This window comes from Apodemus sylvaticus, chromosome 1 (genome assembly GCF_947179515.1).
Source record: "Apodemus sylvaticus chromosome 1, mApoSyl1.1, whole genome shotgun sequence".
NCBI classification, from domain to species: Eukaryota; Metazoa; Chordata; class Mammalia; order Rodentia; family Muridae; genus Apodemus; species Apodemus sylvaticus.
In genome coordinates, this window is record NC_067472.1 from 48,926,004 (window position 1) to 48,944,659 (window position 18,656).

The window sequence follows — 18,656 nt, forward strand, 5'->3', positions numbered from 1 at the left end:
CACCCATACAAAACCTAGTCATAGCAGTAGTGGGTGTTTTCATTCCTCCATTTCTCTATCTCTCTCTTTCTCTCTCTCTCTCTCCTCTCTTGTATGCATGTGTGTATGTGTGTGTGCATGTGTGTGTATGTGCATTCATGTGTGTGTGTGTATGTGTGTGTGTGTGAGGATCTGTGTGGCTTACTGGTTAACCAGGCTTTCAGAATCAGTAAACTGCAGACCACAGTAAGAAACTCTGGATTTCTCCTGAAGAATGATGTCCAATGTTGACATTAAGCTTCCACATGCACCAATTCAACACACATGCATCTGCACACAGATATGTACTCTGCCCATATTAACACAAATATAAAAGGTAGAAAATCCTCCCAAGACTTTCACTGTCCTCCTTTAAACATGAGAAGATGGAGATTTGAAGAGTCTTTGAAGTGAAGTGTTTGCAGAGGTATAACTAAAGTTTACAGATCCTTATTAGAAAGTACTGTTGTGTGGGTGCTCTGCTCTACAAAAGTTAGAGGAGGAAGACTTCAAAAAATTGTAACCAAAGATTGGTTGTAAAAGGAGAGATTCAGCACTCTTTGGTGATCCAAGAAACTTAAGTCCACATGTCACCTGGAAGGCACAGGCTTGTTCCTCACTTCTGCAGGTTGGAAGATAATTAGCCCACTATTGGAGGGTTGGGGAAAGGTGAATAGTAGAAGAAATAGCTTCTATTTTCACTCATTGCAGGACAGGTATAATGTGAACTTTGTGTAGGTTGAAGAGGACTTCCAGATGTGGCTATACTCAGGTTACCTCCTTAGGTCTTCAATCATGAGGTATACTAGTGAGATGAAGGATACTAATGTTATAACATAATAGGATAATTGTCTAATGAAAGGCACAATGGGAAAAGATATTACACTTGTTAAAAATGATATTGCTAGCCAATCTCTAAAGTGGGGTTTTGAAAAATGCCCTGAAGTCTCAGGACTGTTCAACAAAAAGAACTCACTGCTAGCTCTTTCTCCCACCTATGTTCAGTGTTTTTTCTCTTCTATTTCATTACATCTCTTTAACTCTATAAAACAGTAACAAAGACTGAGTAGTAAACAACAATTAAAATAATAATTCAATGTCTTTTCAGGGATATGAGGTTAAAGAATGGGAGCAAAGTCCCACTGCCCACTTCCCAGTCCCTGACACCTACTGCAAATTCTCGACTAACTACACAAGGTGAAGCCTCTGTCTACTAATTTCCTAAACCCTGAACACTCACTGCACACTCCATGACTACACAACACACAACCTCTGACTACTTGTGGCAAAGCCATTGACTACCCATCACACATATGCTAACCATACCCTGACATAAACCCTGATAACTCACTGCATGACCACTAACCATTTTCTGTGAGTACATGTAGGACCTGAGATCAAGAAAGGTGACATGTGCTTTGAGCTCAAGTGAAAGTGAAATCTTAAGATGGGACTTTTAAAATCTCAAAATAGGTCTACTAAAATACTAAAAAAATTTGGACTACAAATGGTCATAAATTTATTTTCAGCTTGGAAGTTGCCACCTAGAAACATGGAAAATTAGATTAGGTAATTTTTCTTGAGGTAGTTGTCTCTGTCTTTCTTTTCTCTGACTAGAACTTGAGTATGACCACTGACTGCCCTTTCTCCCTTTGTCTTTTCCCATCTCTCACTTTCTTGTCTGTCTTCAGATCACTGTCTCTCAAATGGTTCTTTTAATGGGGAGGGGACAGTCACTCATCACCACTAGGATTCTGGAAACCTGAACGGTATGGAGAAAGGAGAATATATGAGGATTCCTTAATTTGGATAAGCTCCCCCTCTGATCAGTTTGTCAATCAGAGGGGGAAACATGAAAAATGGACACTCAGTAAGAAAACTCAAATGGTGCTTAGGCAAATGGATGGAGCTAGAGAACATCATACTAAGTGAGGTAACCCAGACTCAAAAGGTGAATCACTGTATGCACTCACTAACAAGTGGATATTAACCTAGAAAACTGGAATACCCAAAACATAATCCACACATCAAATGAGGTACAAGAAGAAAGGAGGAGTGGCCCCTGGTTCTGGAAAGACTCAGTGAAGCAGTATTCGGCAAAACCAGAACGGGGAAGTGGGAAGGGGTGGGTGGGAGGACAGGAGGAGAGAAGGGGGCTTACGGGACTTTCGGGGAGTGGGGGGCTAGAAAAGGGGAAATCATTTGAAATGTAAATAAAAATATATTGAATAAAAAAAAACCGATATGACTGAACGAAAAAAAAAACAAACCCTCAAATGGGCTAAAAGGCTGGCAGGGATCTGAACCTAACATATAGACAATACTGAAGGTGCTGTCATTATAGTTCTTTGGGTGCTTTTGGTTTACCAAGAAAGGGACATTATATGATTTTTTATTAGATATATTCTTTATTTACATTTCAAATGTTGTCCCCTTTCCTGGTTCCCCCCGCCTCCGAAAATCCCATAAGCCATCTCTCTTTGCCCTGTTCCCCAATCAACACTTTCCCACTTCCCTGTCCTGGTATTCCCCTTCCCAGGATCAGGGGACTCTCCTCCCTTTGATGTCCAACAAGGCCATCCTCTGCTGCGTATGCATCTGGAGCCATGGGTAACTCCATGTGTGCTCTTTGGTAAGGAGACAAAGTATGGAGCAGAGTCTGAGGGAAAGGCCATGCAGAGACTGCTGCACCTAGGGATCCATCCCATATACAGTTACAAAACCCAAACACTATTGTGGATTCCCACAAGTACTTGCTGACCAGAGCCAGATATAGCTGTCACCTGGGAGGCTCTGATAGTGCATGACAAATACATTGGGGGGGCACTCTCAGCCAGCCATTAAACTGAGCACAGGGTCCCCCAATGGAGAAGCTAGAGAATGGACCCAAGGAGCTGGAGGGGTTTGCAGCACTATAGGAGGAACAACAGTATGATCCACCCAGTACACCCAGAGCTCCCAGGGACAAAACCATCAACAAAATTATATGATTTTTAATGTCTCACATTAATCTCAGATTTCCAACCTACCTCCCCCAACTATTAACAATCTTCCTAAGCTTTTCTGAATCCATGAGGTAGCTGACAAGATGGTTAAGACACAAGTTAAATTCTAAAATTCTCACCTCTCAATGTTAGTTTAAAAAAATCCAAATTCAAAGGTTTTGTATTGTTGTATCTTTGACTGTAGTGGTAGAGAGTGCAATCAGTCCTAGTGGGCTTCTCTGATAATGATTTCATGATGCTGAACTCACATGGGACATTTAGCTCCTCCAAAGTCCTCAGGGAAAATATCTCTTGAAGTGTTTTCCTTGAGGCAAACAGTAATTTTGACACAATAGTTTGCATAGGTGAATGGGGTAATAGACATGCAACTGCCATTTTCTTTGTTTGTCTTCAAGTCCTTTTTCTAGGCTAAGAAGTCCTTCTTGTAACTGAGTCACTTATTATTATTTAGAGTAAACAAACTGTTGGCTTCAGTTTGGTTTTGTTCCATTAATATAGGAGTACATTCTCTTCATGGTCCTTGCTAAATAAGAACACCCAGTCAATGTCCTGAGAATTGACTTATATTCTTTGCCAGTATTTATGTCTTTATGAGAGTACATCTTTAGTGGAAGTTCATGATTCCTGTATCATAGAAAGTATATTGACATACTGAAAAAAAAACTAATTCAGGCAGCTAAACATTTAATTATAACGAAAAGAAATTAAGCCTATGATTATAATTTTATTTTAGTTTTTATTACTTCTTTTATTTTTGAGATGATAATATAATTGCATCATTTTCATCATTTTCCTGTTTTTCGTACCTCCCCTGAAACCCTCCCATACTTTTGTCTTTGTTTTCTTTAAAATTCCTGACCTCTTCTCATTAATTTTTTGTATGCATATATGAATGTGTAGTTTCTATAACAATGTTCTATATTGATGTGAGGCTTCACTGAGAGCACATAAGCTTTAATTTTAAGTAACTGAGAACGAAAAGTGAAACTTAATTTTATAATCTGAGGTAGAACCTTGTGCCATGGTACTGAGTCATGGAGTATAATTTGAAAACAGAGTCAACATGAATTCTTTCTTTCTTATTTATTTGTTTATTTATTTATTTATATTGTTTATTTCATTTATTTACATTTCAAATGTTGTCCCACTTCTCAGTGCACCCTATTTCTTCTTCACCACTCTAGCATACCCTTATACTGTTGTATCCCCCTTCACAAAGCCAAGGCTTCCCGTTCCATTGATGCCAGATCTCTGTTCCATATGTAGCTGGAGCCATGAGTCCCTCCATGAGTAATCATTGGTTGGTGGTTTAGTCCCTCAGAGCTCTGAGTGATCAGGTTGATAATGTTTTTCCTGTAGGATTACATTCCCCTTCAACTCTTTCAGTCCTTCTCCCAATTCTTCCATTCAGGTACATGGACTCAGTTGAATGATTATCTATGAGTATCTGCATCTATATTGGTCAGGTTGTGGCAGAGACTCTTAGGGTAAAGCTATACTAGGACCCTGTCAGTAAGCACTTTTTGGAATCAGCAATAGTGTTGGGGTTTGGTGTTGGCAGGTGGGTTGAATTTCTAGGTGGGGCAGTCTCTGGATGGCCTTTCCTTCAGTCTCTGCTCCATGCTTTTCTCTGCATTTTCTTTAGATAGGAACAATTTTGGGCTAAACTTTTTTAGATGGGTGGGTGGTCATTTCTCAACTATCTACTGGGGATGGTCTCTATAGGCTCTATCTCCCCTTTGTTCATATCTACTGGAGACGGTCTCTACAGATTCTCTCTCCCCCTTGTTGGGTATTTCTGCTGAAATCTACATAGGTCCTGGAAACTTCTTGCTTTCCTGGCATCTGGGACCTTCTGGTGGTTAACCCAGTTCCCCATCCCCCACTGCTACATGTTTCTGTTCATTTCCCTGACCTTCTCTACTTGTCTCCTGTCTCTTCCCATACCTGATCCTGCCCTCTTTTGTCCCTTTCCCTTCTCTTTTCATCACGGGTCCCTCCTTCCCCATATCTTCCATGGTTATTTTGTTTCCCTTTCTAAGTAGGATTAATGCAGCCTCACTTCAGTTTCCCTTCTTTTTAAGCTTCATATGGTCTGTGAGTGGAATTGTGCTTATTCTAAGATTTGGGGCTAATATCCACTTATCAGTGAGTACATACTATGGGTGTTCTTTTGTGTGTTGGTTACCTCACTTAGGATGGTATTTTCTACTTCCATCTATTTGAGTACCAATTTCATGAAGTCATTTTTTTAACAGTTGAGTAATACTCCATTGTGTAATTAGACCACATTTTTTGTATCCATTCTTCCACTGAGGGACATCTGGAAATTGGAAATGTGATTATAACTTTTAAATAAATATTGAAATGATATTGAACATCCCCCAATATAGTGAGAAGCCTGGAATAAGAGACTCTAATTCAGAGTGAACTGTGAAGGTGTCTTAGGCAGAGACACAGGCAGAAAGAGTAGATTCCTTCTTAATACTTATTTATTCTTTATAACTAGCTGAAGGCTTTTATCATTCAATGTTTAATGATATTAATTAAAGTATGATGTTCTCCAGCTCCATCCATTTGTCTAAGAATTTCATGAATTCATTGTTTCTAATGGCTGAATAGTACTCCATTGTGTATATATACCACATTTTTGCATCCATTCTTCTGTTGAGGGATACCTGGGTTCTTTCCAGCTTCTGGCTATTATAAATAAGGCTGCTATGAATATAGTGGAGCATGTATCCTTATTACATGCTGGGGACTACTCTGGGTATATGCCCAAGAATGGTATAGCAGGATCCTCTGGAAGTGACATGCCCAGCTTTCTGAGAAACCACCATACTGATTTCCAGAGTGGTTGTACCATTTTGCAACCTCACCAGCAGTGGAGGAGTGTTCCTCTTTCTCCACATCCTCACCAACACGTGCTGTCTCCTGCATTTTAATCTTAGCCATTCTGACTGGTGTAAGGTGAAATCTCAGGGTTGTTTTGATTTGCATTTCCCTAATGACTAATGAAGTTGAGCATTTTTTAAGATGCTTCTCAGCCATCCAAAGTTCTTCAGGTGAAAATTCTTTGTTTAGCTCTGTACCCCATTTTAAATAGGGTTATTTGGTTTTCTGGAGTCTAACTTCTTGATTTCTTTGTATATATTGGATATTATCCCTCTATCTGATGTAGGGTTGGTGAAGATCTTTTCCCAAATTGTTGGTTGCCGATTTGTATTTTTGATGGTGTTCTTTGCCTTACAGAAACTTTGTAATTTTATGAGGTCCCATTTGTCAATTCTTGATCTTAGAGCATAAGCTATTGGTATTCTGTTCAGGAACTTTTCCCCTGTACTGATGTCCTCAAGGGTATTCCCTAGTTTCTTTTCTATTAGCTTCAGAGTGTCTGGCTTTATGTGGAGGTCCTTGATCCATTTGGAGTTGAGCTTAGTACAAGGAGATAAGGATGGATCAATTTGCATTCTTCTGTATGCTGACCTCCAATTGAAACAGCACCATTTGTTGAAAAGGCTATCTTTTTTCCATTGTATGTTTTCAGCTCCTTTGTTGAAGATCTAGTGGCCCTAGGTGTGTGGGTTCATTTCTGGATCTTCAATCCTATTCCATTGATCTGCCTACCTGTCACTGTACCAATACCATGCAGTTTTAAACACTATTGCTCTGTAGTATTGCTTGAGGTCAGGGAATACTGATTTCCCCCAGAATTTCTTTTGTTTTTGAGAATAGTTTTAGCTATCCTGGGTTTTTTTTTTTTATTCCAGATGAATTTGAGAATTGTTCTTTCTAACTCTATGAAGAACTGAGTTGGGATTTTGATGGGTATTGCGTTGAATCTGTATATTGCTTTTGGCAAAATGGCCATTTTAACTATATTAATCCTGCTGATCCATGAGCATGGGAGATTTTTCCATTTTTTGAGGTCTTCTTCCATTTCCTTCTTTGGAGTCTTGAAGTTCTTGTCATTCAGATCTTTCCCATGTTTGGTAAGAGTCACCCCAAGGTACTTTATACTGTTTGTGGCTATTGTGAAGAGTGTCAGTTCTCTAATTTCTTTCGCAGACTGCTTATGTTTTGAGTTTAGGAAGGCTACTGATTTGATTGAGTTGATTTTATAACCTGCCACTTTGCTTAAGCTGTTTATCAGCTGTATGAATTCTCTAGTGGAGTTTTTTGGGTCACTTAGGTAGACTATCATATCATCTGCAAATAATGATAGTTTGACTTCTTCCTTTCCAATTTGTATCCCTTTGACCTCCTTATGTTGTCTAATTGCCCAACCTAATACCTCAAGTACAATATTGTAAAGATAAGGAGAAAGGGAGCAGCCCTGTCTAATCCCTGATTTTAGTGAGATTGCTTCAAGTTTCTCTCCATTTAGTTTAATGCTGGCTACCAGTTTGCTGCATATTGCTGTAATAGGAGAATTTAAAAGAGGAATTTCCAATGACTGAGAAACACCTAAAAAATTGTTCAACATTCTTAGCCATCAGGTAAATGCAAATCAAATGTACTTTGAGATTCCATTTTACATCTGCTGGTGAGGATGTAGAGCAGGGGAGCACTCCAACATTGATAGTGGGAGTGAAAGCTTTTACATCCAATATAGAAGTAAATACGGTGATTCTTTAGAAAACTTGAAATGGGTGTACCTCATGACCAACATTCCTGGGCATACACCCAAAGAATACTCCTTCTTCACAAACATATGTGATTACTCAACTATATTCATAGATGATTTATTTATAATAGCTTAAATTGGAAACAACATGCATGTCCCCCAACTGAACTGAAGAATGTATTAAAATGTGGCAATTTAAACAGTGGAGCGTTACTCAGCTGTTCAAAATTGACATCATGAAAATTGTAGTCAAATAGATGAAATTAAAAAAAAAATCATCCTGCATGAGGAATCTCACACCAGACTCAAAAAAAGAAATACAATATGTATTCACTTATAGGTAGACATTAGCTGTTAAAAATGATCATGATACAATCTACAGACCAGGAAAGGTTAAGTAGCAAGGATAACTCTGAGGGGGATTCATGGATCTGCGATTGTAGGGGTAATAGATTTTGAGCATAGAGTGGGGTCAGATGGAAATGGGAGATCTAGGGAGAGAGTATGGGGAGAAATAACTGGAATCATAGGGAATTTTAGTGGCAATGTAGAAATTTAGTGCAGTAGAAACTCTCAGAATACTACAAAGGTGACCCTAGGGAGTCCTCCTAATGGAACATATGTATTTTGTACTGGCCATCTTCTGTAACTAGGCAGCTACCAGTGGTGGAAGTGAAACACCAACCCAGTTATAAAACCTTTGACCTACAATCCTGTCTGCAATATGTGCTGGGACAATAAAGGCAAATAACTGATGGAAGTGGATTACAAATGACTATTCTAATTTGAAACCCATCCATGAAATAGAGCCCAGGCTCAATACTGTCTGTATGATCAGAATATATGCCCAACACTTTCTGGATAGTCTTGATACCTACAATAAAAATTGAGTAATATGATTTCAAATGATATTTTGCTATATTTTGTTGCAATTTTTCCAATCCAATTACCTGGTAAAAGAAATCTCAACTCAATCAATAACAATACATTCTATAAGCCTAGATTGAGCTGATCTCCCACTACACTACTCTATTCCCATCTATGTAATCCCATATAACTTTTCTCCAGGTCACAAGCTTCTCTCCAGCCTCTCCATCAACCCCTGTTGATCCTTTTCTCATCCCCCAAACTCTCCTTCCCCAAGCTCCTCCACCTTCCTCCTGCACAATCATTGGCTCAAGCCTTTTGGGCATATACCCAGAGGATTCTCCAGCATGTAATAAGGACACATGCCCCACTATGTTCATAGCAGTCCTATTTATAATAGCCAGAAGCTGGAAAGAACCCAAATGTCCCTCAACAGAGGAATGGATACAGCAAATGTGTATATATACACAATGGAGTACTATTCAGCCATTAAAAACAATGAATTCATGCAATTCTTAGAAAAGTGGATGGAACAGCAGAATATCATCCTGAGTGAGGTAACCCAAACACAAAAGAACACTCATGGTAAGCACTCACTGATAAGTGGATATTAGCCTAGAAGCTTGGAATACCAAAGACACAATTCACATATCAAATGATGCCCAAGAAGGAGGAAGAACAAAGTATTGATCCTTGGGTCCTTTGTAGAAAGGGGTAAAATACCCACAGAAGGAGATACAAAGACAAAAGGTTGAGCAGAATCTGAGGGAAAGGCCATCTAGAGACTACCCCACCCAGGGATGTATCCTATATATAGTTACAAAAGCTAGGCACTATTTTGCGTGCCCACAAGCGCTTGCTGACAGGAGTAGAATATAGCTATCACATGGAAGGCTCTCCTAGTGCATGACAAACTCAGAGGGGGACACTTCAGCCAGCCACTGAACTGAGCACAGGGTCCTCAATGGGGTAGCTAGAGAAAGGACCCAAGGAGTTGAAGTGGTTTGCAGCACCACAGGAGGAAGAACATGAGTCACTCAGTACTCCCAGAGCTCCCAGGGACAAAACCATCAACTAAAGAGTACACATAGAGTTACCCATGGCTCCAGACACATCGGTAGCAGAGGGTTGTCTTGTTAGACACCAAAGGAAGGAGAGGCCCTTGGTCCTGAAGAGCCTTGATGTCATAGTGTAGAGGAATTTCATGACAGGGGAGCAGGAGTGGGTTGAATGGGGAAGGGGAGATGGCTTATGGGATTTGGGGGTGAGGGGGAACTAGGAAAGGGGACAACATTTGAAATGTAAATCAAGAATATACCTAACACATAAATACATAGATTCTAAAAACAAAAAACAAAAGACAAAAATTAAAAAAAAAGAGAAAAGTTAAGGTGGTGAGAAGGTTCACAAGATAACTCCTAGTCTGTAGCCCCTCCCAGGAGTGGAATTAGCATCAAAATACAAGCCCAGGCCTATTCACAACACTTCCCCCTTTCTGTCCAATTGGAAGACTCTTTTATCTCAGAAATCAATTGAGCACAATTATTACCATTTTGAAAATTTGAATGTACAGGATAGACCTAACACACAGTCCATCATTTTTTATCAATTAAATAATACCCCTGTCTTTTTTCCAAACTTAAAAGACTTATAATTCTACACCTGACTCATGTCCTGGCTTTAGATTGTAACCCATCTGAGAACCATCCTCTCAAATGTATATCACCTTTCTAAATGCTAAACATCTTGGATTGACTATGATACTACTAGTGTTCAACCCAGTCAGAAATCCAAGAATGACTAATATTACCTGAAAGTATGAGAAGCACAAAATATAGCTTTTAAAACTTAGCCAATTTATAGAGACCACTGATCACCTGGACAGGCCCTATATGTCAAAACATTGGAGCATCAGTCTTTAGCCTTCTGGCCCAGGATCATCTGATAGACCTTGGGAATGCAGAATTTTGAAGGACTGATTATTCTGTCTTGGCAGATTACCAGTCGACTATTCTGCAGTGTGTCCTTTTTTTTTTTTTTTTTGGACAGTATTTGTCTGCAGATGAAATGAGGCAATTCTTAGCATGATGCTTAGCACAGTCATCATCAGAGAGTTTTCTTCTGGTAGCTGATTTGAGCAGATGCAGAGATATGCTGCCAAATATTAGGAAGACAAATCACCCAATTGGATATTTGCATTAGGTCCCTCCCTTGGAGTTTGGGGAACCCCTTTCAAAAGGGCAGGAAGAGTTACTGTATTCAGAGGAATTAAGAACATGAGGAGAACACAGCTCAGAGAATCAACTAACTGAGGCTCATAGGGGCTCATAGAGACTGAAGTAGCATTCACAGAACTTGCATGTGCAACTGAGTGTTTTTGTGGCACTCCTAACAATAGCAGTGGGAGTATCTTTCATACTTTCTCCTGTTCTTGAGAGCCTTTCCCTGGAACTGGGTTGTGTTCCTCGGGCTTGAAATGAAGGTTTGTGTCTAGTCTTATTTTATCTTGTTACACTGCACTTGGTTGATATCCCTGTGAGGCCCATTCTTTTCTGAACGGAAACAGGAGGAAGAGTAGATTGGGGAGGAGGAAAGTGAGAGTGGTGTCAGGATAGAATGGATGGAAGTAAAACTGAGGTTGGTATGTATTGCCCTAGAGATAGATAAATAAGTAATAAAACCATTACCAGGAAAAATAAACAAAATGGAGAAAACAACAAAAATATATTTTTAAAACATTCTAATTCACTTTTATATACTTACTTAGCATGTGTATTTAAAAATAATTTCTTTTGATTCTTGAGGAGTTGGTTTAGTGGTTAATAGCACTTGCTACTCTTTCAGAAAAGATGATTAATTCCAGTTCCCTAAATTCACATTCAGGGAACAATCCATAACTCCATTTTAGGGTGGGGTTCCCTATTTTGTTTCTGTGGTCAACAAAACATGTACATTCTTCAAAGAAAAACACTCAAACCCATACCTTACCTAAAAAGAAATCCTTTTATTTCTCCTTTTCAGAAGAAAAAAATAATATGAGAGAGAACACAGAAACATCCGTGACTACAATTAGTTTTTGCTACCCTACCACAGCTATGATATGGTAAATACTATTTGATGGAAAGAAAGTCATGTCTTGTTCCTAGATGATAGTAAGAAAGAAAATAAAAAGTGATAGGAAGGAAGAAATGCATTCATTGAAATGCAACAATACAGACAACCGATGAATTATCTAAATTATGCTTCTCCATGCAATGATCTCTAAGATAATAGGATATATATATTTTAGAATAATATTATCTTTATGAAGTTTCCTTAATACCCCCTCAGCAAGCAGTATTTACAAAGACATCAATCTATCATCAAGAAAGTATTTCTTGTGTCTGATGTAGCAATTGCTATAGGAGAGCATAGAAAATTTAAACTTAAATCATATTCATAGTACTTTGAACACATGGTGAACATAGAAAAAAAAGAATCAACAGCCAAGCATAAAAGGAAAATACATTTTTAGTTGTTTTTCGTTTAGAGTTGATTGACTTAATGATAGATACTCTGCTCACCACCGAAGATATCAACTAGTTTCAGAAGCTGGTCCATGGAAGAAAGAGTTCCTCAGAGCATCTTTGATATCTTTATTCCTAAGGGTATAAATCAGAGGGTTGAGTAATGGGGTACCAAAGGTGTAAACCAGGGCAATTTGGCGGTCTTCATCCTCTGAGGTGCTGGAGCGGGGCCTCAGGTACACTAGGCTACAGCAGCCATATTGTAGCAAAACCACAGTGAGGTGGGAGGAACAGGTGGAAAATGCCCTCTGGCGACCCTCTGCAGAATGCATACGCAGAATGGTAGAAGCAATGAACACATAGGAGATGAAAATTAACAGGAATGGGACTGTCAAAACTAGGATACTAATTACATAGAGGACTACCTGGTTCACATAGATGTCAACACAGGCCATGCGCATGATAGGAGCCACATCGCAGAAGAAGTGATTGATTTCCAGGCGGTGTCTACAAAATGGCAAAGTGAAGGTAAAGGCAGTAAGTTCCAAGGAGAGAAGGAATGCCAAGCTCAAAGAGCCTATCACCATCTGGACACACAGTTTCTGGGTCATGATGAGGTTGTAGTGTAGTGGGTGGCAGATGGCCACATATCTGTCATAAGCCATGACTGTCAAAAGAAAACAGTCAGTGCAGCCAAAGACAGAGAAAAAGAACATCTGTGTCCCACAACTCGCCAGTGATATGGGCTTCTGGGCTCCAAAGATGTTGGAAAGCATCAAGGGCACAACATCTGTGATGTAGCAGATTTCCACAAATGACAGACTGCACAGGAAAAAATACATGGGAGTGTGTAGGGAGCTCTGCTTGTACACCACCCAGATAATGGTGGTGTTGCCACAGAGGATCATCAAATAGAGGAGGAAGAAGACGGTGAAGAGGATTGCCTGAAGTTCAGGAACATTGGTTAAGACACAGAACACGAACTCTGGTGGGCCAGATTTGTTGAAGAAAGGCTTACCATCCACCATGTCTTCTGAAAAAAAAAAGCCAATGATTGATGGCATCTATTAAGGGTAGGGAGGCTGACTCTGAGTTTTGATTAGTGATTGCTTATTTAGTATTCTGGTTTTTAGCACTATGGTGAAAATACATTTGTAATAGATGCCTAACATGGTTTTCTCCGGATGCTTTCATTAATTGGGCAGTGGCCTATAAATTCTCATTGCAAGCTAAAACAATCAATTTTCCTTTTGATAGATCCACTTAACCATTTGAATTCTATTGATATGAGCTAATACTTTGCTCATATTTTATTGTATTTAATTAAATAGGTATAATTGTAGATATTTTGAAATTACATCAATTAAAATTCTGGCCATCTATTTGGCTAAGCATTGTTATTGAAATACAACATACACATGGAGAGCTTCTGAAAAATCCAAGTAAGCAGTGAATTTTCAATTTTTGAGATGAACAATGACTATTCTATTATAAATATTGTCAACATTAAGAAATAAAACAATTTCAATAATTTAAAATTATCCTTCATATTTCCCTAAGTATTTTTCATGAGTAACTAACTACTCTCGACATTTATCACTGCAGATTTGCAGATTATCTTAACTGTGTTTCAATTTGTGAATGTACTTATAAGGCATGTAATTTGTTGTTACCGTCTAAACAGAATTAAAACAATTCTCAAACAAAGGTTTTTGGTTGCTGAAAGACTGATCAGAATGTGTGATTCACAGTAAAGAAGTTGAAATGTAAAATAATATGATTTGCACCAATTATAGTGCATGCTGGTGCCCTTTGAGCTATTAGGGCAAAAAGTAATTAACTCTTCCAAGCTGTGGACCCTTTGAACTACAATAATAACCAGTGGCCTGGTGTGATATGCTTGCTGGTACAATAGTGACCCTAATCGTATAGCAGTAACCAACCACATTATACTTGGATTTAAGATGTACTCCACTGGAGAATTTGGTGTCTGGCAGAAATAACTTATCTAAAAACTCCCTGGCTGGATTCCATTAACTGATCCAAAATCCCATGGCTTGTTTGGTTAAAGATATTAAATTTTTCAATTTTTTTTGTCATCTAGTAATCCATACAAACGTCTATTGCTCCCAATATTCTAGAGCTTTCTTCACATCTGTTCTCAGAGACCACATTAAACCTTAGTATATGCTGATTTCCAAGTGTTCAGTTTACTTCATTAGAAAGGTCATGTGTGAAATACTCAGCTCTGGACTAAACTAGTTTAACTACCATTTATATTAGTATTACATGTAAAGTCAAGAATTTCTTTTTTTCATATGCACCCTCAAATAGATTTTATTTAAAATCAACTGAATTAAGTTTCACAATTTCGGGAGTTTTAAATTTTCTTCAAAGTCAGACAGTGTTCAGTGGCTTCTTCCATAGATTATACAATAATCATTTAAAACTCACATAGATTGTAGCTTTTCTTTGCCTATCTACAAATGGCTATCTATTTATATCTGTTTGTCATATTTAACATTCAACACTAAAGAACATTGTTGAGATGGATTTAGCTAATCAATAGATAGTAGACAGCATAATAATTAAACTATTAATGTCATCTTGTACTGACATGTTGCATTAATGAGAAAGTCTCTGATTTTATAGCTACTTCCTTGTTGCAGATTGATAATACCAATCCAGAAATACTGTATATAAAAAACAAAATGTTCTTCAAAACACGAGAGAGTCATGAAACCACAGAATTCTCTAAGTATAGGTCTTATGTATGTCCACTTCCAAAAATATCCATAGAATTGAATGGCTAAGAAATATAAGAAGCATGCAATCCTACCTTTTAATATCCTGTCTTCTGCAACTGAGGTATCTAGAGATTAAGTCCATTGCAAATGTATATGATTGTTATTGGAATGCCTAATGCCAGAATTTACATCCTAGTAGATTAGTTTAGAGCTGAGTCCATGGACATCACGTAAGTATATTTTTCTCCTCATTTATCCTAGGAAATTTAAAAGATTATTAAGAAAGTGTAAACTTCATGTAACGAAAATTTTTGTATGATTCTGATAGTTCAGCTAATATGAACACTGAAGCACAGTTGATAGGACACTAATAAAAATTTAGGTTACTCAAGTAGAAAAAAGTGACAGAAAATAGTAGTGCCGATGTCTGTCAAATGAAAGAGGAATCATTTTTGTGGTTTTTCAAGACAGGGTTTCTCTGTGTAGCCCTGGCTTTCCTGGAACTCCCTTTGTAGACCAGGCTGGCCTTGAACTCAGAAATCCACCTGCCTCTGCCTCACAAGTGCTGGAATGAAAGGCGTGCACCACTACCACCTGGCAAGAGGAATCTTTTAAGAGCAAAGGGAGAAATTTTATTATCCTTGTCAGGGAATGATATAATTGCACATTTTTCAAAGACAGACTCTTAACTACTCCAAATTGGTCACATGAGAAATTTTTCCTGCTGTTTGTAAGGAACCAAGTGGTCACAACTTCTGTCAAGATAACTGAACACTTTGGCTTCTCTCCTACTCTTTTTCCATGTTTGTGAAAAATGAAATTGTTAAAACATCAAACCAAAATAATAGTCATGAAGGATTGACAAAATGTAATGGAAAATGTAGAACTAAAGAACAGTAGAATATAATTGAATGGTTCCCAATGAAGAGTCCCTACATGTAGGAGACTTGAGCCTCAATGCATGCAAGGAAGGCATGTATTGAAATAGTTGGGAAACTTGATTTCTAATGTTTACTGAGATTGGCTTTTTTTTTTTTTTTTTTACTGGAGCGGGTCTTAATTTCTAAAACAAAAGTTTTCTAAGTACAGATGGAGAGAACACTTTTGATTCATTACAGGTTGTCACCAAGAGATGGGGAAGGGATATGCAATAGGATGGCTTTTATTGAGATTTACTGAAGAAATAACAGTATGAAAGCAAAGTAGAATTTGGACTTTCATTTTTCTATCTATTTTAGCATTGCCAAAGTCACTGTCTCTTAAAGGGTTTTCATTTCTGTGGAGAATTTGATAAATCATTAACCATACAATTGAAACTAAATAAATGAATGAAGGGCTCTTCTGGAGTAGTGGTTCAGGGGTCTCTCTTGAGATGCTTGGCTTACAAATTTGAGGAGGAATTGTATTCCTGTAAAGTGGAGGTATGTTGAAAGTTACTTCTATATTTTCTCCTTATGCTGGGTAGAGAATATTTGGTGAATGCATAGACTTCCTGACAAAACTAAAATAGATAACTTGTGCAGGAATCTATAATTAAGGCATAGAGACCTTCACACGGTTTTTTGGTGTTTAAGTACTAGATTGTTTTTAGGATTGGACACAAAAGAGACATGAGTATTTTCTTTCTTTTGTTTGTTCTTTTTCATTAAAATTCTTTTCATCCTGATCACAGTTTCTTCTGTCTCTTTTCCTTCCAGTCCCTCCTTCCCACCTCTGCTTTCCCATTCTTTCCTGTTTCTCTTTGGAATAGGGCAGACCTACCATGATTATCAACCAAACACCGCACTCAACAACTTAGATGTCTGTCAACCAAAAGATGGATAAAGAAAATGTGCTACATTTACACCATGAATTATTACTCAGCTGTTAACAAAATTACATCATAAAATTTCCAGAAGTGTGTATTTTCAGTTGAAGTGCTACATTTACACCACGAATTATTACTTAGCTGTTAACAAAATTATGTAATGAAATTTCCAAATGTGTGTATTTTCAATTGAAGAAAACAAATCCACTTTTCTTCTTCTACTTCTCAAAGCTTCAAGTAGTGTTGTGCAAACTGTTGTGAGTCTTTAAGGTAATTCTCTAGCTGGTTAAAATAAAGGGTCAAATTTAAAATGCTATAACTCTGACTATGTAACTCTGATATATAAAAGTTTAGAACTTACTGGGATCTAGACCTTAATGCATTTTGCACTTACCGATGCAGAGGTAGAAATGAAAGCATCTATCCTCGGCTGCTTAGAACTAGACTCTTCATCTGAGTCCCAGTGTCAAGGTAGTCATGGACTCACAGGGGCTCTTATGGGACTTCTTCTTTCTCCCAACTCCTTAGAGACAAGATCCTTGCAGTGCTTTTCTCAAGAGAAAAAGCTATTTTTACATTGTTGTCTGGGTGACATCAGGGAATAGGCAGGTAATTGGGTTTTTTTTTTTTTTTTTCCTTTGCTCTTTCTTCGGCACTGGTCCTATGCTGTAACTTTTTCCTTGTGACTTAGTTTTATATTGCTGTTCAGAGAAAGTGGGCTATTGGCTGTGTGTGTGTGTGTGTGTGTGTGTGTGTGTGTGTTATGTTCTTGTGAAGTGGAGGAAAAATAGAGAGTTAAACTTCTGTATTTTTTCTTATGCTGATTAGAGGACAATATGTCATAAATGCTTAGAATATTGATATGGACTCCTCTGCCACTATATGAAAAAATTCCATCTATAAAAGAATACAGATGAAGAACATTATACTTTTCATTGGCTACCAGACTAAAAAATAGTCTATAAAACCAATGATTCAATGCACAGGACTTCTAAATGGAAACCAAAAATATCTACACTTACAATACTGAGAAATAATTTCTATAATATTGAATTGTTTCTTTGATCACTAGTAAATATGAAATAATAGGCCCTGAAATAGACAAAACTAAGGGTTATTGTATATATAGATGTACATTAATATGCCCTGTGTTCTAATGCCCTTCAACCAGTTTTGGAATTCTTTCTTACCTATGTCAAGAAAATTCATTATATTTTTTTTCAAGAAGTGTATCAATCCTATAGTTTAACAACAAATATTATGTAAATCACACGTATTCATGTATGATATAGAACACAAATTATGTGTTGCTGAACAATAATATCATATTCTGTTAGTGTCCTCTATGTATCTATGTATCTATGAATCTATGTATGTATGTATGCATGTATGTATGTATGTATCTATCTATCTATGTATCTAATGTACCTCATCTACCTATATATCTAATATCTATTAACCATCAATCATATCTCTGTCCTATATTAGCACTCATGCACTATGTACTTGTCTCCCTCTATCTTTAGATGTAATATATTGGTTATCTATTAATCATCTGTTCTTTAGTATCTGTAACCTACCATCTACTTGCCTTCCTCTGTCTCTGTCTCTATCTCTGTATTTCTGTGTTCTCTCTCTCTCTCTCTTTCTCTCTCTCTCTCTCTCTCTCTCTCTCTCTCTCTCTCTCTCTCTCTCTGTGTGTGTGTGTGTGTGTGTGTGTTCTATATTTCTATCTCTATTCCTTTACTTGTTTCTCTATCTGGACTGAGCTACAAAAGAACTATAGTAGGAAAAGAAACCTTTATTTCATGATTCATCTATAAAGGATAATTCAGAATTGTTACTTATTTTAACATTTTAAGATGAGCCTTTGGGATTATATCCCAAGGCAAAAAGTTAAATTTTGGTGCTTTATTTAGAAAGAAAAATGTTAGTTAGATCAAGCAGATGAATATAACAAATAAAGGCCAATAAAATGTTTTCAAAATGTAATATGATAAATTGCTTTGTGAAACATTCTTCACAAGAATATTTCTCAACCAATCTATTCACTTACTACATGATTACTAAGCTTTTCTT

The 18,656-nt window shown here is 37.5% G+C and overlaps 1 protein-coding gene across 1 annotated transcript; it reads right to left on the reverse strand.

Moving 5' to 3' along the window:
* Positions 1 to 12,091: 12,091 nt before the first annotated feature.
* LOC127677931 (olfactory receptor 10Q1-like) lies at positions 12,092 to 13,051 on the reverse strand. The gene has a single exon (XM_052172859.1). It carries the CDS (start codon positions 13,049 to 13,051, stop codon positions 12,092 to 12,094), a length of 960 nt encoding a protein of 319 aa, XP_052028819.1.
* Positions 13,052 to 18,656: the final 5,605 nt, after the last annotated feature.

Excerpts from the sequence above, each read along its gene's own strand:
- LOC127677931 (XM_052172859.1), bottom strand. The coding sequence starts at position 13,051 with ATGGTGGATGGTAAGCCTTTCTTCAACAAATCTGGCCCACCAGAGTTC.